The sequence below is a fragment of the Muntiacus reevesi genome, chromosome 7 (assembly GCF_963930625.1).
Source record: "Muntiacus reevesi chromosome 7, mMunRee1.1, whole genome shotgun sequence".
Taxonomy (NCBI): Eukaryota; Metazoa; Chordata; class Mammalia; order Artiodactyla; family Cervidae; genus Muntiacus; species Muntiacus reevesi.
Window position 1 is genome coordinate 78,994,238 of NC_089255.1, and position 27,958 is coordinate 79,022,195.

The window sequence follows — 27,958 nt, forward strand, 5'->3', positions numbered from 1 at the left end:
GTTCTCTTGGCAAACTCTTATCAGCCTTTGCCCTGCTTCATTCTGTACTCCAAGGCCAAATTTGCCTGTTACTTCAGGTGTTTCTTGTCTTCCTACTTTTGCATTCCAATCCCCTATAATGAAAAGGACATCTTTTTTGGGTGTTCTAAAACTATTAAGAATAGACAGATCAATAGACCAGAACAGAAAGACTAGAAATAGACCCACACAAATATGGCAACAGATTTTTGACAAAGGTAAATCACTGGAGAAAGGGTAGACTTTTTATATACAGTGCTGGAACAACTGAATGGAAAACAAAAGAACTTAATTTCATGTCTTGCATCACATACAAAAAATAGTGTAAAATAGACCTCAGACCAATATGTAAAGCCAAAAACTATAAAACTTCTGTAAGTAAACACAGGAGAAATCTTTTAAACTGACAGCTGAAGGTTAAGCAATAATTTCTTAGATGTGGCAGTGAATAAAAAATTCATGATAGAACAAAGTGATAAGTTGAACTTCATCAAACCTACAAGTTTCTCTTTAAAATATTTTATTAAGAGAATTAAGAGACAAGCCACAGAGTGGGGTAAAATATTTTTTAAATGTACATTTGCTAAAGGACTATTCAAAATATATTTTTTAATAAAACCTCAAAACTCAGTAAGAAACAAATCCTCAAGAAATAAGCAAGAGATCTGAACATATACTTTACCAAAGAAGGTACATGGAAGGCTAATAAGCACAGAAAAAGATGCTCAACATCACTAGTAATAGGAAAATGCAAAATTAGCCACAATGTATATCACTATACACTTATTAGAATGGCTAAAATTTAAAAGACTGACCATACCAACTGATGGTAAAGATGCTGAGGGATTAGAATTCTTACATATATACTGCTGATGGAAATGTAGAATGTTACAACTACTTTGGAAAACAGTTCTGCAGTTTCTTAAAAAAGTTAAACATTCAACTACTATATATCCAGACATTCTACTCTCAAGTTTTTACCCAAGAGAAAAGAAAGTCCAGGTTTATACAAAGATATATACATGGAGGTGCATAGCAACTATTTGTTTAATAGTCAAAGTGGAAACGAAAAAAATGTCCACCTATTGACCGGAAAACAGATAGCAAATCATGGTGGTTTCAGGGATGTACACATATATAAAAATTTAGCTAGTTATATTACAGAAATCACAAGTCTGTGTGCCCAACACACAGTGAGGCCCATCAATACTAAACATTAGAGTTTGGAAGAGAGAAAGGTTCATTACAGATTCATACAAAGAGATGTGTGGCTCATGCACTGAGAACCTCAAAGTTACTGAAAGCTTCCAGCAAGTCCATGTAAAAGCCAAAGGTGAGGGATGGTTGTGTTTAGTTATTGCAGACTTCTCGGTGTCAGGTGCTTTGTTCTTGAGGTCCGGTCACGGTCAGGTAATTATGTTCCTGTAAATCTCTACCAGATGAATGTTATTCTCTGTCCTGACCAGAAAGGGCAAAGTCCCAAGGCGCAACTTTCCCTCCAAGGTCCCAGCCCTGGCTAAAAGGAGGCGGATCTCAGATGGCAGCTCTTTCAGGGCCAGGTACCCACATCCTGCCCGCTTGTCATGCCTGAGAGAGCCAGGCATCCAGCTCAACTGGCCCTCAGTCTCCTCAGACCGCCCAAATGGGGAGACCAGGTCTCACAGACTATGACCAGATAGATGGCCACTGCTATTAGGTCACAGAGACAGGGATGGGGGAAGGGGTTCACTGTTGCCTCAAGGCCTGGACCAAGGCTAGTGGAGGGCCTTAGTGAGGGCTCTGGAGCCGTGCGGGACATAGGGCCATCTGTTCCCTGGGCCCTCCAGCTCACCTGCTGGCCCAAGGCTTGGGTGAGCTGGGGGCCCTCCAGGAGAAGGCCTGGTTCTGCCTCTTACCTCCCTCTCCACCTGATGACCACCACACCACGCACCATTGACTGAATCACTTTCCCCAGTGGTCCCTCACTGAGATACAAGTGGGCAGGGCCCACTGAGAACCCCGAGCAATGGCTGAGCAAGACCCGCCGCCTTAGTTACAGGGTGCAGAGCAGTGAGGCACAGCAATGGCTGCCTGCTAGGAGCCGTGCTCACTCTGCTCTGCTGCAGTTACATAGTAGTTCACTATAGAATAAACAAACTGCAATAAAGCTGTTTTATTAAAGTAAAATTTAAAGGGGTGAAAAATAGCTCTGTCTCTCTCACACACACACACATACACACACACACTATTTACTCTTTACTGCAGGAGTTTAGCAAAAATGCAGTTAATACCCTCTTAGGCTTCCTCATGGAAACAGACTTAGGTTATTTATATCCCTTTTAGGAACAGTCAGTAGCTGGCTTTAGTAAAATTTTATCAGCCCATGGTGGGAACAAGTTACTGAAAATTAGTTTTGCCTATTTGTTCAGGACCAATACCAAGAAGTGAAGCAGGCTTGATCTCTCAATTTCCATAGCCTCTTCCAGAATGCTGACCCCCTAAGCTTCTCTCTTCCAAATTAAACTCCCTTCACCCCAGCGTACCCTTTTGCTGCTCTCTTCCCTACACCTCCTCACTCCTCCCCTCCAAGCCGCTTCAGTTGCCTGCTCAGTTTCCTCTTGTCACTCTACTTTTTTTCCCTGTACTTCTCCCTCTGGCCAGCTTTCAGACCCTGGAACCCCAGCTGCAGTTCCTTATAACGGACCAGCACTGAGGAACCGCCCCTTCCTCAGGGCCAGGGCGGCTGCCGCCCAACCCAGAAAGCTGGCTTCCCGCCTTGGAAGAGGGTTTGCTTAGGAAGCAAATTTTCGTACTCAAATCTCCATCACCCACCTTCCCAAGACCGCAGAGAGCTGTGCCGTAGCTCTTCGAAAGGCTGCCTATGATGGACAGCGGTGGGGCCTGGCGCCTGCGACTGCGCCCTCCGGCGGCTCAGGCTGCAGGTGCTCCTAGTCCGCCCGCAGGCTCCACGCAAATCCGGCCCAACTGGCACCGCGGCTCACCCAAAGTGGGGCTTCCCCAATGTCCCCAGCGCACGTGGAGCCTTCGAGGGTGGCTCAGGGTCTGGCCTCCAGCTGCACCCACGTCATTCGTCTACAGCCTAAGAAGCTCTTGGTTTCCAGACACCTACAGGGAGCAGGGTGGGTTCCAAGAGAATTAGCCCTTCATCCGGGATAACTGCTACTATCATGGTTACGTGAAAGGGCTCCCAATTCTCTGGCTGTCCAGCATTGGGGAACCTTTCGAGGGATGCCACAGATAAATGACCTCACTTACAAAATTGAGCCCTGAAGCACTCTACCACATTTGAACACCAGTTGTTAGATAAGATACTAACAAGGGTCAGTTTTCATGAAATGCAGCTTCGAGGAAGAAATAACTATGTCAGAAGCTGGAGTTCAAGGCAGTTTAAAACTGCCACAATGCCACAAAACTGCCATTCCCTTGGCTGCTGAACTCACTGGCCCTTTGTGGAGTGTGCTTATGGTGGTGGACAATCACAGTTTCAATTATTCAAATGTCTCCAAGGCCACGGAAGATATATTAAATGTGCCTAATGTAACAGATCCAATCTGTCTACAGCTATGTCTTCACATTTCTGTAATTGGGACTGAGATTTGGAACCACGGGAATCTTATTAATGTCAACCAAGACATGAGTCAACTTCTTGACAGCTTCAAGTGAACTGAAGTGTTCATCTCTACCCCCATTTGCCACGTTTCTGGGCATGTTTGTGTGCAAGGACTTTTCTAATGTATTTAAGTTGGCTTGAATCTCAGGGATATGCTACCATCATTTTGGGCTAGCAGTTTATAAATGCCTCAAAGGTAAATCAATTGCTTTCATTTTGCAGTGGTCATTGTTCAACAAGGGTCATAATCTTAGTATGTCTTACACATAGGAATTCTGTTTATGTGAGAAAAAACATTGCATCATGAATGTCTATAGTACAAATACCAGTGCTTCTGGCAACTGCTGTTATGGAAGTTACTTTAACCTCATTAATTACATGGGACTGTGTGTGATGAATACACCAGCTTCTCAAAACATCACCCATCAGAATAATGTCATAACAAGGAAGCGGAAGTTGAAAAAGTATGCTGTGACTGTGGATCAGAATGTCAGTGCAGAAAGGATCCTTGTGTACTTCTTGTAAATTGAAACCTTGGGCAGGCTGCTTTTGGATCTTGCAATGTAAAATGTAAGTTTGCTTCTCTTGGAATGTTCTGTAGAGCACAAGAATGTAACTTTCCTGAGTGGTAAAATGGAAGTTCAAGGTGACACCCTGACAATTTCTATGTGCAGGATGGGATGTCTTGTGGTGACATTTTGTGTTACAAAATGTGTAACCACCACAATAAACAAGGTCAATACATTTTTGATCAAATGGCAAGGAGTGCCCCCTGAGCTGATACAAATTAATGCACAAGGAGATAGTTGAGGCCAATAAGGTGTGGAAATTCAACATACAAAAGATGTCTTCCTTCAAATGTTTTGTGTGAAAGAGTACAGCATGAATATATAAACAATTCCCAATCTAAAGTAACACAATGTCATAATTCAGATAACACTGTTAAAGGTATCAAGTATCGGGAAGCCAGCTACCACTTCAGGACGGATACAGTTGATACTGGAGAAGGAAAAGATGGCACCCTGTGTGCTCCAGGGAAAGTATGTATAAGGAGGAGATGTGTCAGTTATTTGACCCTCAACTCTGTAAATTAGAGACATGTCATTAACAGAGGAGCAGGCAATGATAAAAGATATTGCAACTACTGATTGGAGTATGCTCCTCCCTATTGTGACTTTACAGGCCTTGGAGAATGCAAAATAATGAAGCTTATAGATAATCAGAAGAGTACATTTTCATAACTGCAATGTAGAGAGAAACCTCAAACAAGACACAAAAAAGCATTAATAAAGGAGACTGACAAACTAAGCTATGTTAAAATTAGAAACACTTGATCATTTTTCAGTTCAGTTCAGTTCAGTTGCTCAGTCATGTCCGACTCTTGGCGACCCCATGAAATGCAGCACGCCAGGCCTCCCTGTCCATCAGCAACTCCCAGAGTTCACCCAAACTCATGTCCATTGAGTCGGTGATGCCATCAAACCATCTCATCCTCTGTCGTCCTCTTCTCCTCCTGCCCTCAATCTTTCCCAGCATCAGGGTCTTTTCAAATGAGTCAGCTCTTCGTGTCAGGTGGTCAAAGGACTGGAGTTTCAGCTTCAACGTCAGTCCTTCCAATGAACACCGAGGACTGATCTCCTTTAGGGTGGACTGGCTGGATCTCTTTGCAGTCCAAGGGACTCTCAAGAGTCTTCTCCAACACCACAGTTCAAAAGCATCAATTCTTCGGCGCTCAGCTTTCTTTATAGTCCAACTCTCACATCCATACATGACTACTGGAAAAACAATAGCCTTGACTAGATGGACCTTTGTTAGCAAAGTAATGTCTTTGCTTTTTAATATGCTGTCTAGGTTGGTCATAACTTTCCTTTGAAGGAGCAAGCGTCTTTTAATTTCATGGCTCCAATCACCATCTGCAGTGATTTTGGAGCCCAAAAAATTAAAGTCAGCCACTATTTCCATATCTATTTGCCATGAAGTGATGGGACCGAATGCCATGATCTGAATGTTGAGCTTTAAGCCAACTTTTTCACTCTCCTCTTTCACTTTCATCAGGAGGTTCTTTAGTTCTTCTTCACTTTCTGCCATAAGGGTGGTGTCATCTGCATATCTGAGGTTACTGATATTTCTCCCGGCAATCTTGATTCCAGCTTGTGCTTCTTCCTGCCCAGCGTCTCATGATCATTTTTTTTTCCTCATGATCATTTTTAGGTCACCATTAAACGGTAATAAGGCAAACCCGAGTGGACTTACACACTGGCTTTAAAAATACATTTAAAAACAATACATGTAAGGACTCTTGTCCATGCATACAAAGGACTCTTCTGACTTTGGAAGACAAACAGACAAAACATACTTCACAAAAATGGACACACTTCACAAAAAAGAATATTCAAATAGTCAACAGTCACAGGAAAGAATGCTTAATTAACATCATTATATCACTAGGAAATACAAATTTCAGCCTCAACAAGATACATAAGATGGGTGGTAGTTGTACTATTCAGTCACCTAGTCGTGTTTGACTCTTTGTGACCCCATGGACTTCTGCAAGCTAGGCTTCCCTGTCCCTCACTATCTCCCAAAGTTGGCTTTTCACATCAAGTGGCCAAAGTATTAGAGCTTCAGCTTTAGCATCAGCATCAGTTCTTCCAACGAATATTCAGGCTTGATTTCCCTTAAGATTGCTTGGTTTGATCTCCTTGCTGTCCAAGAACTTTAAAAAGAGTCCTCCAGCATCACCGTTCAAAAGCATCAATTCTTTGGCACTCAGCCTTCTTTATGGTCCAACTCTCATATATGTACATGACTACAGGAAAACCCATAGTTTTGACTATATGGATCTTTGTCAGCAAAGTGATATCTCTGCTTTTTAATATGCTGTCTAGGTTTGTCATAGCTTTCCTTCCCAGGAGCAGTGTCTTTTAATTTCATGGTTGCAGTCACCATCTGCAGTGATTTTTGGGATAGCTTTTAATATATACAGAATAAACTGATACATGTGTGGACGGACGTGTATTCATTCATGTCACACACACACACACACACACACACACACACACAATCCTTTTCTTTTTTTTTGGCCATGCCATGCAGCATGCAAGATCTTCCTTCCAGAACCAGGGATCGAACCCATGCCCCCTGTAATGGCAGCACAGAGTCTTAACCATCAGGCCACCAGAGAAGTCCCAGTACATATCTATTTATTAACTCCATCAGCTAAAAGAGCCCAGAAGCCATGGCACCCCAGTAGCAAATGCACACACCTAGCACACAGATCTTGATTTCCAAATATATTCTCTATTAAAAAGGAGGGATCCTTAGAGAGATGGCTGACTCTAGGGTTTTTGAGATGAACTTGGGGTATCTTATTGTGCCAAAACATAAAAGAAGATACTCAAGGAATGACAGGATTATGTCAAAAGGACCACAGGAATCAGTTTGAACCAGTTCCCATTGGCCCAATCTAGGACAATTTGAGCATCAGTATAAATTAATGATGGTGAAGAAATACAACATATTGAACAAATGAGATTCCAGGCATCTATAGTGATATAAACAAATAAGTACTGGCGTTGGGGGGGGGGGGGTGCGGGTGCAGCTCTTACTTATAACAGAAAGTCAAGTAATAAACACAGAAAGAAGAAATTAGAAAACCACCATCTGGCAACCGTAATAGTAATAAATGATTCAGGTAGGAATGATCAATGAAAGCTGCTGGACGGTAAAAGTTTTGAGGAATAACATGGTATTTACAGAGCCTCAAACTACTTTCCCACCCCCTACCCCCACTTCATACTTAAAATTACGAAAAGAAAAATTCTAACTTTACAGTGGAGTACCTGACAAACACTACCTTAACTAAGTATTCCAAGTTAACATCACCAGCAATGGAAGTCGGTATTTTCATATTTTGTTACTACTGTAACAGCAAAATAAAACCTTTGCGAAAAACAACCTGGCAATATGGACTAACAACAACAAAAAAAGTACAGATTCTAGTGATTCTACTGCTGTGAGTCTATACTAAGGAAATAAATGTTAAATGTAATCACTGCGTGCGTGCATGCTAAGTTGTTTCAGTCGTGTCCAACTCTGTACGACCACATGAACTGCAGCCTGCCGGCCCCTCTGATCCTGGGATTCTCCAGGCAAGAATACTGGAGTGGGTTGCTGTGTCCTCCTCCAGGAGACTTTCCCGACCTAAGGATCGAACCTGTGTCTCTTGCGTCTAACCTGCATTGGCAGGCGGGTTCATTACCACTAACACTACCTGGAAGCCCCAAAATCACTACAGTCTTATTTAAATAATGCAAACTGGGAAAAACTTAAGTACAACACAGGGAGAGCTTAAGAAAAGACATACAATCATTCACAGAATTATTCAGTCAATAAACTATAAATAGTCTATAAAAACTAGGTAACCATGGCATAGTGCATACAACAGACAAAACATGATAAAGTAAAACAGTATGAACAGAAAAACTACAAACTATTGTTTTGAAAATATCTCACACAGGAACTTTCCTGGTGGTCCAGTGGTTAAGACTGCATGCTTCCATGCCACGCAGTGAAGCCAAAAAAAAAAAAAAAGAATCTACACATAGAAAAAGAAGACAAAAGAAAATTCACAACATTGCTACGGTATTTGTGAGACAGTGGTTTCAGTGAATAAGGTGGTTTTGCCTTTATCTTTCACACTGTTAGTAACTTTACTATTTTAATACTGAGGAATATGCAACTAAGAATAGAAAATCAGCTTAGCTGCTACTTTAACAAAAATCCTTTGTGTTCGCAAAATGTACCTGGAAATATTTCAGAGGGAAAATGGCGGGGGTGGGGGTGGAGTCAAGATAAAGTAATTTATACAAATACCTTTATTTTGTTTTTAAACATATATACCAGTAAACATGTGAGACAGAAAGCTGCTTAAGTCCAGAAGGGAAAAGGTTACAAAAGATACATTAAAAATATTTAGGTTGAAAGCATGAGCATCCTTACATTCTTTCTTAAAGAATAAGCACATTCTATACAAATGATTGTGACAAAGAATTTTAAAGTTCAAGAGCCTGTCACAGTAATGAGGTAAAACGTGGACAAGAGTTTTGCCAGCTTCTCTCTTCTCCAATACTCACTGAAGTCTCATTCGTTTTTCAGGTGGGCCTTTAGTGCCCACTGTCTGTTGCACATTCTTTGCGGTCTCCTTCTCCTCAGATTTTACAGTCTCTGGTAGAGGTTCTGCCTCTTTCTTTGTCTGATCCACTAGACATCAAAAGCAGATATTTTTTGGAGGGGGTGGTGGGTGGAGGGATGAGACCAGTTTAGACAATGGTTAATGTGAATGGGTCAGACTCTCAAAGTCATTTAAACTACTTGTCCCAAGTTCTAGATTTAGCTGTTTAATCAGGTAGATGTTTAAGAACCAATTCATTTTACCTGGTAAAACCTCAAACCTGGTAATACAAGCAAATTATGATACAACCTCAAATCACCTCAGCTCTTCCATGCATCCTCAATACCTATTCATCCCACTCCAATTCATCTTTTAAATACTACTATAATTACCACAAAAACATCATCTTTTGGCAATTCAGCAAATCAAAACAAAGGTTAGAAGTAACAAATTACCATTAGAGAGTTGAAAAGGACAAAATGACAATTCATCTCACATGTTATAGTTACTATTATTTCAAGTTTAATAATTATCAGATGAACCATACCTGGGACAGGCTTTTCTCCAGACTTTTGCTGCATTTTAAGAAAGAGTACAGGAGGGAGATGGAGGAAAAGGAGAAAAAAAACAGGGAAGGTTAGCAAAGCTTTCTTCTTCTTGACTTCACAATTTGCATTAAAATTATACCTGCATGCAAATTATATTATAAATGACTTCATGAAGAAGAACTACTATCCATGTACCATAAAAAGTAAACTTATAATTTTCTACTTCTTATCCCCCAGTTCAGAAAAGACACAAATGTAAAACTAGAACAAAAGATTCAAACATTTTATTTATTTATTTTTTTTTTTCAAACATTTTTAAAAAAAAGAAAAATCTTGAACATCCACAAAGTCCTTTGTGTCTGCACCGAGGCTATATATTTTTAAAAAGTAGCTAAGGAGAATCCAATGAGAGGGAATAAAGGAGTTTTTCAGAACTCTATAGACTTACTTGCTTAGGGGAAACGAGCTATAAGTAAGCAGAATGAAACCTGGATGACTGATTTTTAAAGTTGGCAGGTATGGGAAGTAAAGAAATAGAGGTACTTTTCTCTGACTATAAGACTTCTGTTGAGTGAGTGCACTATTAGAAATCAAACTGCAGGAAAAAATGATGAGGCACTAGGAGTCAGGAACAAGGTCAGATCCTTCATTCAGCATGGCAATTCTTTTACTTGAGTGGGCCCTGTTGTCTCTGGGATCTCACTACCCAAGTTAAATACTTTAAAACACTTTCCTCCTCCCCCTTCTCCTTCTTCCTCCTCAAGGCTCACAACCTACCCTTCACCATCAGCCAAGGAAGCTGTCAACATCCCAAGCTCTCTCCCTTCTACCTACCTTCAAACTTATAATACCTTTACATGCAGACATACATACATGAGAAATACTTCTCTATACTTCCCTGTCATCTCAGAATAAAAGTATAATGCTGGGAAGGATTGGGGGCAGGAAGAGAAGGGGACGATAGAGGATGAGAAGGCTGGATGGCATCACCGACTCAATGGACGTGGGTTTGGGTGGACTCTGGGAGTTGGTGATGGACATGGAGGCCTGGCATGCTATGATTCATGGGGTTGCAAAGAGTTGGACACGACTGAGTGACTGAACTAACTTAACTAATAGAACACTTAATGCCTCTGTTTAATGAATTTCCTTCTGAATTTATACGCCCTCCCTAAGCTTTCTTTTCTATTCCTATGACTAAAGGCTTCAAAATTTTCTGTTACCACATGCTCCAGAGTCATGCTGCCCACTGCCTACCAACTCACTCCAACTACAAGTTCTGGGAACCACTACACTTAATAAGACCAAAATTGAGTTCCCCATTATTACCCACTGTACAGAAAAGGTTAACACAGAAGGCCTGAGGCTACGATCCTTAGAAGGGCCAGCTTGCAAGGCTGGCCTTTGACTGGTATCTGGAAACTTGGATTTCAGGAGGGTTCCCACCATTTCCTAACTGATAATGGCAGTTCATTATGCCTAGACTGTTTGTATTTACAATGCTGTTTTTGCTTCCTTCAAAGAGTGTGGTGGAATTTTGGTATGTGCTAGCTGCGTGGGTGCTAAGTCCCTTCAGTTGTGTCCAACTCTGTGCAACCCTATGAACTATAGTCCGCCAGGCTCCTCTGCCCATGGAATCCTCCAGGTATGAATACTGGAGTGGGTTGCCATGCCCTTCTCCAGGGGATCTTCCCAGCCCAGGGACTGAACCCGCATCTCATGTCTCATGCATTTGCAGGCGGGTTCTTTACCACTAGTGCCACCCGAGAAGCCGACATGTGTTAGGAAAAGGGCACCTGAAAAACCTCCCAAAATCTGGGCACCAAGTCTCTAACAGACTTCCTAGGGCAGAAATATCACAAACATGTTGCTGCATTTTCACTGTTGAAATGATTATATCCTGTATGACTCGGGTTATGGGTTTAAAATAGTGACTGAACACTGGACTACAGAGTTAACAATAAACTCCTTTGTGGAGCATATAAAGTTCTTCTAAATATGACTTTAATCCAATTTTTAAGTCTCATATTTCACCACTCTTCCCTTCATAAAACATGTAAGAGTGATCAAACTTCAGAGTATTTTCTGGTTCTTTTTTTTTTTTTACAAGTACATTGCAGTATAGTTGATATGCAAAAATAAGGCACGTATTTGATATACACAACTTGGTGGGTCTGGACACATACATACACCTGTGATACCATCACCACAATCAAGGTAATAAACATATCCATCACCTCCAAAAGACTCCTTTTGCTCCTTTAGTTTGGAGTTTTGTGTGTATGTGTGCATGCACGCTTAGAATACTCAACATGAGATCCACCCTCTTAGCAAGTTTTTAAATGCACAACACCATATTGTTAACTATAAGCAGTATGTTATACAGCCTATCTCTACAACTTATTCATCTTTATAGAGCTGTAACTACATCCTTTTTACAACTCCTTATTTTCCTCTTCCTTCATCCTCTGGCAACCACTATAATGTTTTCTGCACCTGTAAGTCTGACTACTGAATATTTTAGATACCTCATATAAGTGAAATCATATAGTATTCATCCTTCAGCGACTAACTTATCTCACTTAGCACAATATCTCCCAGGTTCATCCATGATACCGCAAATAGTACAATTTCCTTCTTTTTCTAAGACTGAATAATATTTAACTGTATGTCTATCCCACAGTTTCTTTTTTTTGGGAAGTTAATTTAAGAGTTTATTATAAGTCTCATTTTAAAAACATCAGTCCATCAAACCATGTAGAAGTATGCAAAAAGTCTGCAAAACAAAACATACTTTAAACATGTTTAAGTAGAGAAGTTATCTGAAATTCTGGATTTTCAGTCACTTCATTATTCATATTATTATGCAATGGCAGCCAAATAATCCTTAACTTCAGTTGGGGTAAGCCTCCTAAATCCGGCTTCATTGCAGATTCCAACTTCTATATTATCTTCTGTCATCTGCCCTTCAAAGCTTTCCTTTAGGGTTAATATGACTGTATGAATGGCATCTTCATGTTCCAGATCTTCATTGTATCTTTCCTCAAAGAAAGCTTTCCCATTCACATAGTTCTTTCCCATTGCTGTGGCTTTCCAGGCAAAGTAAGCTCCAGATGGATCTGACTGAAATAAATATGGTCATCTCTCATTCCAACCACAGATAAGTAAAGAAACCCCAAATGGGCGAACACCACCTGACTGGATGTATTCCTGCATCATGGAAGTTACTCTCTGGACCAGCTGAGCTGTGGGAATGGGTTCTTGGTAAATGAGATAGTTCTGTTGAGCTAGTTTTCAAGCTCTGTGCTCAAGTACCCTGTAATCTGGGCCCATGCCACTATACACCAAACCTATACGTGGTGATTGCTTCCACTTTGTGGACACTTTGCTCATCATACAGAATGGGCTTCTGTTTCTTCTCAGTTGCCAAGACCACGCCATTTGCAGCTTTAATTCCCACTGAAGGAGCTCCTCCAGCTACAGCAGCCAAAGCATATTCTATCTGGACAAGTTTACCAGACGGGCTGAATGCAGTCAGCAAAAAGCTATAACCATGCTCCGCCATCTTTACCTGAAGACCTTATCCCAGATTCTTTATCCATTCATCTGCTGATGAACATTATGGCTGCTTCCAGATTTTGGCTATTGTGAATAATGCTAAAATATTCACAATAATTATACATGTGGGAGTACAGATAACTCAGATTTCAAACTGTATTACAAAGCCACGAAACCCGAACAGTATGGTATTGGAATAAAAACAGACACAGAGCAATGGAACAAAATAGCCCAGAAATAAACCCATGTTTATATGGTCAATTTACACCACACACAAAAATTAACTCAAAGTGGATTAAAGACTTAATGTAAGACCTGAAATCATAAAACTCCCAGAAGAATAGACGGTAAGTTCCCTGACATCAGTCTTGGTGATGACTTTTTGGGTGTGACACCAAAAGCAAATGCACCAAAAGCAAACATTAACAAGTGGGACTATATACATCAAACCAAAGAGCTTCTTCACAGCAAAGTAAATCATCAACAGAATGAAAAGTCAATCTACAAAATGGAAGGAAATATTTGCAAATCTCATATCTGATAAGTTAATATCCAAAATATATAAAGAACTCATACAAGTCAACAGCATAAAACAAACAATTCAGTTAAAAAATGGGCAGAGGACCTGAATAGATATTTTTCAAAAAAAGATACACAGATGGCCAACAGATACATGAAAGGTGCTCACCATCACTAATCAACACAGCACCATAAAGCAATTACACTCCAATTAAAAATAAAAAGACAATTGGTGAGAATGTTTTAAAAAAAAAGAGGGGAGGAACACTTGTGCACTATTGGGGGAAATCTAGTTAGCCACCATAGAAAACTATATGAAGGTTCCCCTAAAAATTAATAACAGAACTACCATATGACCCAGCAATCCCATTTCTGGGTATATATTCAAAGGGAATGAATACAAGACCTTGAACAGATACCTGCATTCCCATGTTCACTAAAGCATTATTCACGAAAGTTAAGATATAGGAAACAACCTATATATCTGTCAACAGAAAGGATAAAGATATGATGTGTATGTGTGTGTGTATGTGTGTGACAGTGAGACTTATGTGATACAAACACACAATGGAATATTATTCAGCCGTGAGAAAGGATATTCTCTCATTTGTGGAAAAAAAACAGATGAACTGAAAGACCATTATACTAAGTGTTGAATAATTCAGACAGAGAAAGGCAAATATGGTATCATTTACATGTGGAATCTAAAATATTCAAACTCATAGAACAGAGTGGTTCCCGCCAGTGGTTGAGGGAGTGGGGGAAATGGGGAGATGCTGGTCAAAGGTAAAAGATGAAATGAGTTCTGGGAATCTAACGTGCAACTTGGTAATTACTGCTAATATTACTGTAGTATATATTTGAAAGTTGCTAAGAGTAAGAGCTGACTTGTTGGAAAAGACCCTGAGGCTGGGAGGGATTGGGGGCAGGAGGAGAAGGGGACGACAGAGGATGAGATGGCTGGATGGCATCACCGACTTGATGGACATGAGTTTGAGTAAACTCCGGGAGTTGGTGATGGACAGGGAGGCCTGGCGTGCTGCGATTCATGGGGTCGCAGAGTCGGACATGACTGAGCGACTGAACTGAAGAGTAAGGAGATTAAACCAGTCAATCCTAAAGGAAATCAACTCTGAACATTCATTAGAAGGATGATGCTGAAGCTGAAGCTCCAATACTTTGGTCACCTGATGTGAAGAGCTGACTCATTGGAAAAGACCCTGATGCAGCAAAAGACTGAAGGCAGGAGGAGAAGGGGACGACAGAGGATGAGATGGTTGGATGGCATCACTGAATCAATGGACAAGAGTCTGAACAAACTCCAGGATACAGTGAAGGACAAGGAAGCCTGGAGGGCTGCAGTCCATGGGGTTGCAAAGAGTCAGACATGACTGAGTGACTGAACAACAAGAGAGTAAAACTTAAATAAACTCACTATAAAAAAGAAATAGTAATTATGTGACATGACAGTTCAGTTCAGTTCAGTCGCTCAGTCGTGTCCCACTCTTTGCGACCCCATGATTCGCAGCATGCCAGGCCTCCCTGTCCATCACCAACTCCCAGAGTTTACTCAAACTCGTGTCCATCGAGTCAGTGATGCCATCCAGCCATCTCATCCTCTGTCATCCCCTTCTCCTCCTGCCCCCAATCCCTCCCAGCATCAGGGTCTTTTCCAATGAGTCAACTCTTCACATGAGGTGGTCAAAGTATTGGAGTTTCAGCCTCAGCATCAGTCCTTCCAATGAACACCCAGGACTGATCTCCTTTAGGATGGACTGGTTAGATCTCCTTGCAGTCCAAGGGACTCTCAAGAGTCTTCTCCAATATCACAGTTCAAAAGCATCAATTCTTTGGCACTCAGGTATTAGGTAATGCTATGGTGGTAATCATTTTGCAATATGTAAGTGTATCAAATCCACAGGTTGTACATGTTAAATTTACACAACATGGTACACCAATTATATCTCAATAAAGTTGATAATAAAAAGTTTATCTCTTTTTTTTTTGATGCTATTTTAAATGGAATTTTCTTGCTATCTTTTACTGATAGTTTGTTGTTAGTATACAGACATGCAACTAATTTTTGGGTTTTGATTTTACATCCTGAAACGTCACTGAATTCATGTATTGGTTCTAACAGTTTTTTAATAGAGCCATTAGGGTTTGCTATGCAAGCAGACAATTTTACTCCTTTCCTATTTGAATCCCTTTATTTTCTTGCTGCCTAATTTCTCTAGCTAGGCCTTCTAATACTGTGTTGAATAGAAGTATGGAGAATGTGTATCTTTGTCTTGTTTTTCATCCTAAGAGAAAATGCTTTGTTCTTCACGACTGAATGATAGCTGTGAGTCTGTCACAAATGGCTTTTACTATGTTGAGGTATGTTCCTTTCATACCTTTGTTTTTATCATAACAGGATACTGAATTTTCCCAAATGCTTTTTCTGCATCTATTGAGATGATTATGTGATTTTTATCTTTCATCCTGATAATGTAGTGTACTATAATGATTGATTTTGGTATGCTGGACCATCTCTGCATCCCAGGGATAAATCCCTCTTGTTCATGATATATGATCCTCTTAATGGGCTATTGCATTTAATTTGCTAGAATTTCACTGAGAATTTTTGCACCTATTTTTAGCAGGAATATTGGTCTGCAGTTTTCTTGTCTTCTAGTGTCTGTATCTTTGGTATCAGAGCAATGCTGGCCTCATAAAATGAATCTGGAAGTGTTCCCTCCTCTTCAGTTTTTTGGAAGCATCTGAGAATGATTGGTGTTAATTCTCTTTAAATATTTGGTAGAATTCACCCATGAAGTCATCTCTTCCTGGACTTTTCTTTATTGAGAGGTTTAGGATTACTGATTCAGTCTCCTTACTCATTATTGGTCTGTTCAGATTTTCTATTTCTTAATGAGTCAGTCTTGGTAGGTCATGTATCGAGGAATTTCTTACAGGTTATCCAATTTCTTGGTATATAAACTGTTTACAGTAGTCTCTTGTGATCATTTTATTTCTGTGGCTTCAGTAGTAATGTCTCAAATTTTATTTGAGTCTTTTTTGTTAGTCTAGCTAAAATGTAGCCAATTTTATCTTTTGAAAACAGCAGCTCTTCATTCCTTTGCTTTTTTACTGTTTGCTTGTTTTTAAATCAAAGTACAGCTGGTTTAAAATGCTGCATTAGTTTCTGGTGCACCACTGATTCTTTCTATTACTTTTCTATTCTCTATCAGTGAAAGTTAAACAACATACTCCTGAACAACCAATAGGCCAAAGAAGGAAGAAAAAAGGAGAATCAGAAATTATATGGAGAGAAATGAAATTGAAAACATAACATATCAAAACTTATGGGACAGCAAAAGAAGTACTAAGAGGGAAGTTTACAGTAATAAAACCCTTCACTAAAAAGAAGGAAAGATCTCGGAAAGTGTAACTTTCCACCTCAGGAAATTAGCAAAAGAACAAACAAGGGATTTTCTTGGTTTCTGGGTATATTTTCATCAATAATTTTTCATGTTTCTTGTTTTGCATTTTCCATTTCCCTCTTCTAAATCAGCACTGACCAAAAAAAATGTGAGCTACAAATGCAACTATATATGTAATTTTAAATTTTCTAGTAGTCACATTTTCAGAAACAGATGAACTTTAATATTTTTAACCAAATGTATTTCAAATAGTATCCTAGACATATAACCAATATTTTTAAACTAGACATTTTATATATATTTTTATGTACTAAGTCCTTGAACCCAGTATGTCTTCCACACATACCACAACTCAATATGGACTAGGTGTGTTTCAAATGCACAATAGTCACATGTGCTGAGGGTCTATTGTACTGTGTAGGTCTAGATGTTCTGCCTCCAGCATTCCTAGTATATATACCATGTACTCACAGAATGAATGGTCAACCACACCTAATCTCTTACACTCTGTAGTCACTACTCATTATCTTACATACAGCTGTAACTTATTTATTTATTCAACCGACATTGTTTCATCTTCAAATTCATGAGATTTCTCTAAACTGACTTTTCTGTTCTGAGTTCCAACTGGGCCTCTGCTCCCTTCAGAACCATATCACCATTCCAACAGCGCATCTCATCCAGTAGAGTCAGAGAAGGGGGAAGGGGAGGTCTGTTCTAACATCATCTCAGGGTGCGAAAAATTCCAATCAGAAACTACCCTTGAAAATCTCTTAAATAGGCCCAAAACAAGAAAAACAGTATCTATGACCTTAGGTCTAAGTATCTAACTTATATCTGACTCTTGCAACCCCAAGGACTGTAGCCCATCAGGCTCCTCTGTCCATGGGATTCTCCAGGCAAGAACACTGGAGTGGGTTGCCATTTCCTTCACCAGGGGATCTTCCTGACCTGGGATCGAACCCAGGTCTCCTGCTTGCAAGCCAATTCTTTACCAACTGAGCTACGAAGGAAGCCCATCTAGGACCCTGTGTGTATACAATCCTGTGAAGACAAATAAGAGCTGAGACAAATCATGAGAATAACATGTTCACATATTCCATTTCACACCTACTTCTCTGCCAAAGCTCATTTAGTAGACCTGCTATTGCTGTTGGAATACCCAAATTAACATAATAGAATTCATTTTAATTTCAACACCAGTAGGATAGAAGCCTATTTATTTTTACTCCTGCCTCCTCCATTTGCCATGCCAAACCCTCCACATCAAATGTGCTAATCTGTTACAAAAGTTTAAGCTAGTCTATCATTTAACGACCAAATATCCACTATATTCAGGCTAGAAGGTAGCATACAGAGGGACAGCATGAGTTCCAAATTCAGTTTTGTTACCAACACGTTCAGTAACCTTCTGAATATATTATCTGTAAGCAGGCCTCACAGTCTGTGAGGATTCCAAGAGGAATTAAACTTAAGAGCATAGAATAGTATTAATTTGGTTTCCTTTACCCATTTCTTCCATTAAGTCCTTGAAAAACTTTCTTTTGATTCAGAGTTTTTAACTAATGAGGAAATCAGTATGTTTAGATCACATCCAAAACAGTTCTTACTTAAAAATAAAAATGTCAGGAAAAAGTGCTGAATCAAAATTAACCACATGTATTCTCATTACCTGCACAAATTTGGGTGGAAATTTTTGTCTAAGATCTAGGAGTAAAGCATCCACACGCTGTCTCTGGAAAATAGAGCTTGGTTCTTCTTTCCTTTTAACTTTAGGTTTGACTTTATCTATTAAAATATGAAGTCCAAATCAAAACAATGATTACTTTGGTGCCTTATATTTTACAAATCTTTGTCTGCAACAAATATATTCAAATTTCATTTTTTTTAATGGCTGCTATTCCAAAGGCAATCCCCCTAAATACATTAAACACAGCATAAGGACAGAAGCATTCACATTCCCTCTCTGAAATGAGGTTAAAATTCTAACATTTAAAAGGTTGACATGTCTTTTAAAGATATTTAAGTTTTAGCTTGGATAGACACTGTTCTTACATTTTCATAATTATTTAATTATGAAAAACTTTAAGGCTACATTTTTCATAATTATCTAACACATTCTGATTATGTCTGAAATTATCTTATGTCTACTTTAAGTGTATTAAATTTGTTTTCCCACAAAACTTAATAGGCACAAATGGAAAATGTAATTTTCATAAACTTAAGCTACCATACTCAATTATGAAGACTATAATCCACTACAGACAACAAAACCAGACAACAAAAGATCATGAAAAGAGAAAAGAACTTACAAGAGAAATTCCGAAATTAATCATGTGTGGGATTTTCCCTGGGAGGGGAATGTGCTGGTGGATTGTTTCTAAAAGAAGGGTTCCAGTTAAGTTTTACCTCAAATACTTCATTAGGGGAAAGAGCTCTTGGGAGAAGTTTATTCAACTCATGCAAACTTTCCTAAATCAAATGTTGTCGCCAGCACCTACTATCAAGAATAAATACACCTACATCTCAAAGACCCTTTATTCCATGGGTCTGAATTTTATTTCAAGGCTATCTTTTCCATAGTAATTCATCCTAAGTTGCTATTTCTCTAAGAGAAATACAGAATATATGTATATTGCTGTAGATATGTTTCTAGAAGTATTTTTATTGGCAAAATATGGTGCAGAACAAGTAGTGGATTAGCAGCTATGGAAACTATAGACACCTGGCATCACAACAGGTGGTAATATGGAAAAATCAGAAACAGACTGGTAATTATCTGGAGATACGGCTTTAAGAGCATCTCCTCTAGCTCAAAGACTCAGATTTAGGTTCCAGGCTTCAAGATGACTCAAGAGTTAGGTAAGAAGGAAATATCATCATTACTCTTTCCTCATCATTGATTTCCCTTATGTTTTCTAAATATTTTAAAACTTTGAGTCAACTTATCAAAGACATCACTTACCAAAGAGATTAAAATTTATACCTGCTGTACCTATGCGAATGCTATGACTACCACATCTAGTTACAGGAAACCTAGCTCTGACAATGTTATCATCCTATGAAATCTTCCTATAAGAGGTAAAACACACCAAGAAATCATTGATAGCCATTTTTTGAAAGAAAAACAGCTTCATCCTCCAAGTAACAAAAAGTGTTTTAGGAGGGTCCAGGTGTCCCACCTACCTTGCTCTTCGTGATCTTTGAAGTGCCACCAATATCCTTTGGAAGGGTGATATCGACAGTATGACATAGCTTCATCAAAAGCTGACTGAATGCCATGCACTGCAGTAAGCTGATAAAGGGAAAACCAATTTTGAGTTTTTCATTAGTCATCCATAATTTACAAAGTAACTACAAAGTATTACATGTGCAAAGACAGTAATTCTTCTGCTTTTCAGAGCCTGAATCACTATGTATCTGGGGCTGTGGTATATACTTTGAACATGGAGCAGGCCCACAGGAGGCAATGCTTAAGACATTCTAATGGTCAACCCTTTATTCCAAGGGAGAGGAGTTCCTGTTTAATTCTTGGAAGCAAGGTAGTTCAGCTAGAAGTTTTCTGAAATGTTTAAAGAATGTAAAGACACTTACCACTCTAGAGTTTATAACTGACCCCAAGTCTGGTGCCTGATAGATCACTCCAGCAATAATATAGTAATCAGCCAGTGGGATAACTAAAGCAGTGGAAGAAACAAATGTTTATTAACACAGCTCTGCACACAAACTGCTAAATACACTTCCTTAAGAACAACTAAAGTTTGACATTTTCCCATATTAAAGTTTAAGGTGGGATTTGCCAATTCCTGCTTTTGTAAATAAAGTTATATAGAAAAATCACCACAACACTTCATTTGCATCATTATCTAAGGTTGCTACAGCACTAGTGGAGTAGTTTCAGAGACCATGAGGCCCACAAAGCCTAAATACTTAGTCTTTGTGATGTGGACCATCACAGAAGTGTGCTAACTTTTGCCCTAGGAGCGGTGCTTTTAAAACTTACTGACCATCTGAATCATCTGAGTATCTTGTTAAAATTAGACTCTTGAGACTCTTGAGTAGTAAGGACAATGCATTTCTAACAAATTCCTAAGTGATCCAAGGCTGCTGTCAGTCAACCACACTTTGGGGAATAAGACCTTAGAGCACGAGAGATTTAGGGTCCAGGATGAAGGTATCAGATGCACTGAACTTGGCTCTGTGCTCCAGTCCAAGGTTCTAAGGAATAAAACAGCTGCTTGAGGCTGGTGTCAACGTGGGTCACTTTTGTACTTGGAATCCTCCCATCATGGAAACTGTGTCCCTGGGGAGGGACTCTGATCTTTGATTTTGAAAGTTAGTTTGGATTCTTGACTCTGGAACCACAACTTCACTAGCAAAGTCATTCTATGGAATCAACACCAGGGTGAAGGTTGTTCTCAAAGATCTTGAAGAGAGTATGTAATTTAGGAGACGTAGCTGATCATTTCGGGAATCAGTGACTAGCTCTTTGATTCAGAATCAAGTCTGAATTCTATACTCTTCATACAATTTCTAAAGCAGTTTTTATTTGGTAATATAACCCAAATAAGACTTTTGGTTCAATGTGTCAATGAGGGTTTTCAGTTGATCTTTTACGAATCTGGTGCAACTGCATCTACCAGGAATTAAACATGATTTCCTTCTGAGAGACTAGAATTTTGACAGACAGAAGATGTCTACATGATCAGGCCTCAATAAAAATTCTGGACTCAAGAGTCTCCAAAGGTCTTCCCTGAGCAGACATCTTATGCACGTGGGGGTGCATTTCACTACTGGAGGGAGGGTGCACTTGGTCTGGCCCCTCACAGAAGGGAAAGCATGGGAAGCCTACACATGGATTCCCACAGATCCCTAAAACAGAAGTCAACCCAAAAACATAAGAACATACAGCTCAGGAGTCAATATAACATGATATTTTAAGAAGAAAATAATACCTGAAGTTTACACATTTTACCTTGAGTAGGGGACTGCCGCTGTTGCTTCCGAATGATAAAAAGAATGGGCTCTTGAGCGTGTAAAAGGATGTACTCGACTCCAACCATCTGACTGAAAACAGGAGACAAAACTTCAGAGACCTATGAAAGCCACCCAGACAACTCTGCACAACATTCAATTACTAGATAAAAGCGAAGCGACAGTGTAAATAGGATAAAACTTCCTGTGTGTGATATTAAAAATTGGCTGCTCAATAAAACTGGTTGTTTGTCCCAGGTAGGTGGAGTACAGATAAAGATTTGGTTTTTAAACAAAAATAAAATTTCTCTATAAAAATTCATGATGAACTTACATTAGAGTATTTTCAGTCATGAAAAGTACCCTGAACTTACATTTCAAAAAAGGCAAGTAAAATACCCATGATGCTTCCTGACCAAGGAGATCTACAAATATATATAAAATATAAAAATATACATGAACACTATGTCTGTCTTAATTATATATCTCTCCTGTATATTCTACCCAACCAGAAAACAAACCTTATCCTCACCTCCAACAAATTTTCTCCTGATATACTATATTTAAAAGCAACAACAAGATGCTTCAGTAAATGTAAATATTTATCTCACAATGAAAGCTATTTAAAATACCAGAAATTTAATTACCTGTAATCCACTCTCCCCATGTATAGCTGACAGATGAAAAACTCTATTACACAGTTGTTTCAGAGACTTTTGTATCAGTAATAAATTCTTAATTATTCAGCTTCTGAAGTCTGAAGAATCTTGCTTTGCATTAGTATGGCTAAACTTTTACTTGTCATACAAAAAAAATTTTCTATAAGCTGCACTATGGTTTAAAACATTAAATTAGATGTAGAGGAGATAATAAATACAGTTACCTGGTTAAGGACAACAGAGCTGCATTGTTAAAATCAATGACATCTACATCTAAACTTCATACTGCATTTTAAATGAACTATAATATAGGAAGTTATAAAGAAAAGACTTCCTAGGTTACAAGTGACTACTAATAATTCCTTTGCATGTCAAACTTGTACAAACAAAACTCTGGTTCTTCCAAAACTTCTACTCTGTACTTCATGATCCACAGCTGGAAAGAAATATTCATTAGATGCTACCTTCTGACTAATAACTTACTTTAAGTGCTCTAAAGTTAGCCTCTGCATTTTGACCACTTCGTTATTACATGTCCTGTCATAAAAAGGATTACTTCTTTCTGAAAAATAATCCAGGACACTTCCACTGTTCAAAATAGGGATCCAGGAACTGTCAACCCAAGAGATTCCCAGCAGATTATCTTCAAAAAAAGAAACAAAATGATAAAGGATGAGAAAAGAGAAAAAAATCCAATCCAACAAACATTTATTAAGCATATAACACAGGAGGCACTATGAATATAAGAATGTCATGGATCCTAAACTATATACCCTCACGGTCTAACAGAAGTGATAAGTATGCAAGAAAACAATGACAACACAACATTAAGAACTATAATAAAGGTGTGAATAAATATGTTATTGGAGCACAGTGGAGAGAGCAGAATACCTCACCTGAGGGAACAGAAATGATTTTTCATGGGGTGAGGAGAAGGTGGGTTTTAGCAGGTGAGTTTTAACACGATATGTTAAAGAATAAATAAGAGGCTCACCATGGGGAAAAGAGAAGCAAAGCAATTCCAAGCAGAGAGAATGTAAATACAAAGGTAGGGAAATATAAAAATATATGATTAAAGGTTTAGGTGAAGAAGTTATAGGACTTGAAATCTAGAGAAGTCTTTATTGGAAACCCTGAGTTTTTATAATGCTGGCAACTAATTCAAAAAATTTCAAACAATACTCATGCCAAAGAAAACACAGCCACTGCCACTAGTCTGAGACCTTCCAATTAAAGAGACAGATATAAGTTAGGAAGCTATTTTTATAGATGAGATAATAATGATGTAAAGGGGGCAAATGAAAAGTTGAATGCCCTTAATTACAGCTATGCAATTTCATGTTTTAAAGAATTAAACCTTAAGTTTTTCAAAATGGAAAAAGAAAAAGACAGACTTGGAAAGTAGGGCTAGACAGCTTTAATTGAGCTTTTATTGGGTAGCAGCTGCAATGCTTCATAACACTGACAGTACCAAATCCCACTGGGTGTTAAATCATGGATATCAAACTGCCTAAATAATACTGGCTGAAGGAGGTAGAACTGAAAAGTTCAATCTCTTCTAAACTGTAATTATTTCTGGCATCTATAAAGAAGTCAGACCTAATTCAAGGTGACAAGCAATTTAGAGGAAAATGAATCAAATTGAAAAAGCAATTACACAAAGGTAAAACATGCTGTGTACATTATAAAATAAAGGAGGAAAAATAGATGAAGCATGTTAAACGACCAAATAATCAGTAGAGACCACTGAGATGGCCCATCATAAATGGACCATGCCATAAACAAATATTTAACAGGCCAGGAAAAAATATTTTCAGAAATAGAAAGGTTTTCCAATGAAAAACAACTAAAGATAATCATTATTTTCAGCTTTAAACACTACAGTTCAGTTACTAAAGTTGTTTTCTTTAAATCAACTTTCTCACACTTTTCTTTTTTATTTCCTTAGGAACAATTATATAAAAGCATTTGCAGAATAACAATTTGAGATTGGTTTCTCCTTTACATAGTAACTATGTCTATACGGTGTTATAAATTATTGACAAACCATTATAGTATCACAGATCATTTCAGTATAGGCAGAAAAATAATCTGCAGAAGCAAATAAATGTATAATTATAGATTCTTCCTATCCACAATTATGGAGCATTAATAGATATGGGCATGAGGTGATGAGGACTTAGTGGAAGGCAATGGCAATAAACAGCAAGATAAAAACAAAAGAAACATTTTAAGGGGGGGAAAAGAGACAATTTTCTGAATGACCAATTATAAAGTCAGCAAGCTTAGGAACCAGCAAATGATTTATGGCATCAGACTCTCAGAATTAGGAAAAATTACAAATGTCATCTGATCCAAGTGACTTGACTGTTCAGTAAATTCTCTCTACAATTTTCTTCATCTAGCTATTTCTTGATCAGCAATTTTATGTCATATTTTCCTCATTTAGTAAACTAGTCAAATATAAAAAGTAAGGTGAGTATGACCTGGAGATAAATACAGAGAACAGTATTTACCACTTTTGAACACTAACAGTACAGACACTAACTACTTTACCCAATAACTTAAGATTGGTACTATTATTAATATTAGTTTACAAAAGAAAAACCTGAAATACAGCAAGGTTAACTCGTCAAGGTCACAGAATCACTAAATGGTAGAGTTGAGATTTGAAACCAGGCAGCTCAGCTCTAGAGCCCACACACGTCTATACTTGTCTGCCTCAAAACCAAAATACTGAGTAAGGAGAATTTCTGAGAGATGTCAGGGCTGATACTACAGATTTGGAGACCACTAGTAGAACAACGAGTGTACTGTAGAAGAGGGAGTCTAATCAAATTCATTTCCTCTTCTCCATTCCTTTTGCCAGTATCACATCTAATCTTCCAAGTGTCACTTGGACAGCAGCCTCCTTACGGGGCTTCCTGTCTCCAGATCTTCTCTCAATCCTATTCAGCCTTAAAAATGCCACTTATACATTTAAAAAAAATTAATTAATTGATTTTATTATTTTTGGTTCTGCTGGGTCTTTGCTGTGAGCAGGCTTTTTCTAATTGCTTAGAGCAGGGGCTATGCTTTGCTGCGGTGCATAGGCTTCTCACTACAGTGGGTTCTTTGTTGCAAAGCACGCCGGCTAACTAGCTGTGGCGCATGGGCTTACTTAGTTGCCCCGTGGCATGTGGAATTTTCCCGGACGAGGGATGAAACCTGTATCCCCTGGATTGGCAGGCAAATTATTAAACACTCGACCACTGGGGAAGTCCAACTTGTACATTTTTGAGTGAGAGCTGCATAATACGTCATGATATTCTATGCAAAATTTAATTATGTCACTTCTTACTTAAAGAACAGCAGTGCATCTACAGTCTAAAAGAACAAGGTCCAAATTCTTTCATGGCATTTCACAATCTAGCTCCACTATTCCTACCTCACTGCCCACAATTCACCATCACACAGCAGAATGGCACAAGGAAAAAGTATTGACAACTATAAGACTTCAGGCGAGTTAACCTCCCCATGCCTTACTTTTCTCATCTATAAAACAGGGATTAATATGTATGTAAAAGGTTTAGTACATTGTAAAAATCCAGTGTCAATTATGATGATGATGGTGGTAGTGCTGGTAGTCAATTTCATTTAAGATTAATATGACTGACCTTATTTCTGGCTTAACCAAGACTCTCCTAGTTTGGGCTTCTTTTTCTTTTTTTTCTAGTTTATACACTTTTTTGGAAAAAATAGAAACCTCTTTCATTCTCAAAAGGGTATAGGTTTACCAGAAAATTCAAAGGGTCATGCTAGATTAAACTCATTTCAAATGTTACTAATCTCTGCAAAGTCTTTCTCCAGTTTGCAAGGTAGAAATAATGGCTTCTTTCTCTATGTTCTCATAGCAATTTCTATATACTTCAATTATTAGTTATTAATAACCCACAAATACAAATGTGTTCCTATTAAATGCTGACAGTTTACAAAGATAAACTCAGTTTTAAGAAACTGGGGCTGTGGGTTACTAATCAAAACTAGCATAGGATCTGACTGGTAAGACTTAGAAAGTTTATTAATTCATGATTAAGGGCTAAGGGTAAGTTACTCTATTGATCATAAATTTGCACATACTCCAGTATCCAAAGATGTTCATTTACAAAATAGTTAACTGGGTGTAAAATAGAATACCTTAGCTCTCCCACATAGTAACTACCTAAGACCACAGCACAATAAAGAGAATACACTATCAAAACAAGCAGACTCCAACTACTACTTACCATCTCCACTGTTACCACCCTAGTCTGAGCTATCCCCAAATCCCCATGCATTACAAAAATGGCCTTCTAACTAGCTTCCCTAATTTCACCATTGCCCTCCTACACTGTTCTCAGCAGCCAAGGTGATCATAAAAAAAAGTAAGTTACATTATGTTCATCCTCTTTGGTGAGAACCCTCCAGTGTTTCTCCGTCTTTACTCAAAGGAAAAGCCAAAGACCTTACAACAGCCTACAATTCCTATGTGACCACGTCACCAATTCTGACTATACAGTCCACGGAATTCTCCAGGCCAAGAATAATGGAGTGGGTGGGTAGCCTTTCCCTTCTCCAGAGGATCTTCCCAACCCGGGGATCGAACCCAGTTCTCCCGCTTTGCAGGTGGATTCTTTACCAGCTGAGTCACCAGGGAAATCTAAAGTTATGAAAACTAAACAGTCTGATAGACTTTTTATTTTTTATTCAATTGCAAGCGAGAGCGTGTTGCCGTGGCCCTAACAAAGCTGTCTGACAACAAGCGAGTAATGAAATTAGGTACTTGATATTCTTACTTATAATGAAAGAAAAACATATAGTAAGCATTATTCAGAAATGCTGAACATCACTAGACATTTTGACAATATATAAATGACAATACATTTGCAATGCAGGTGCCAGACTCCAAACTGGTCAATAAAGAAAGAGGAATCTCAAACGTCAGGATTAAGGTGGCCCCCAGGCCAAGTCCCAAAGATGAACCAAACCCTGTGGCGGCTTATTATCCCACCCCCTTCTCTACCCAAAGGCCGTTCCTTCACCCGGATAGACAGCCCCAACCAATACTGTTTGAGAGATACGTATGTAGAACAACACCGCAGGTATCAGGGCTCAAAGCACAGGGCTTCTTCCAACCGCCTTCGTTTTAACGTCTCTAAGAGACACCTGAAGAACTGCAAAAATCTAGGCAGTTTCCCGCCAGATTAGAGCTGAGAGTCGTTCAGAAAAAAACAATCAAAAGAGCTTGGCAGACATCACAAAGGAACCAGAATTTTGCCCTCAAGAGCCATAAATCCCTAAACCAGGCCCCAGACAATCAGAAAACAAAGGATGATAACACAGGTTACCTCGGATATCCACCGCCGCCATAACTCCGAAAGCGTTCTCAGGTCCGTCTTCCGGCGCAGAGAAAACGTCACAACTCAGAGACGAAAGAGGTAGGCAGCAGAGCGGAA

The 27,958-nt window shown here is 38.9% G+C and overlaps 1 protein-coding gene and 1 pseudogene across 2 annotated transcripts; both read right to left on the bottom strand.

The window, feature by feature from the left end:
* Positions 1 to 77: 77 nt before the first annotated feature.
* On the bottom strand, positions 78 to 27,958 carry MED6 (mediator complex subunit 6). 2 transcript variants are annotated; one of them, XM_065940527.1, is made up of 8 exons: positions 27,851 to 27,958; positions 22,968 to 23,127; positions 21,827 to 21,918; positions 20,446 to 20,528; positions 20,038 to 20,146; positions 18,524 to 18,639; positions 9,349 to 9,376; positions 8,485 to 8,890 (listed from the first exon to the last, which is right to left on the bottom strand). In XM_065940527.1, the coding sequence occupies exons 1-8, from the start codon at positions 27,870 to 27,872 to the stop codon at positions 8,760 to 8,762; spliced, it is 741 nt and encodes a 246-aa protein (XP_065796599.1). In that variant the 5' UTR covers positions 27,873 to 27,958; the 3' UTR covers positions 8,485 to 8,759. The 2 variants fall into 2 exon arrangements, with proteins under 2 accessions (XP_065796600.1, XP_065796599.1); XM_065940528.1 differs by lacking the exons at positions 8,485 to 8,890; positions 9,349 to 9,376 and adding an exon at positions 78 to 113.
* LOC136171674 (proteasome subunit alpha type-2 pseudogene) lies at positions 9,385 to 14,334 on the bottom strand (annotated as a pseudogene).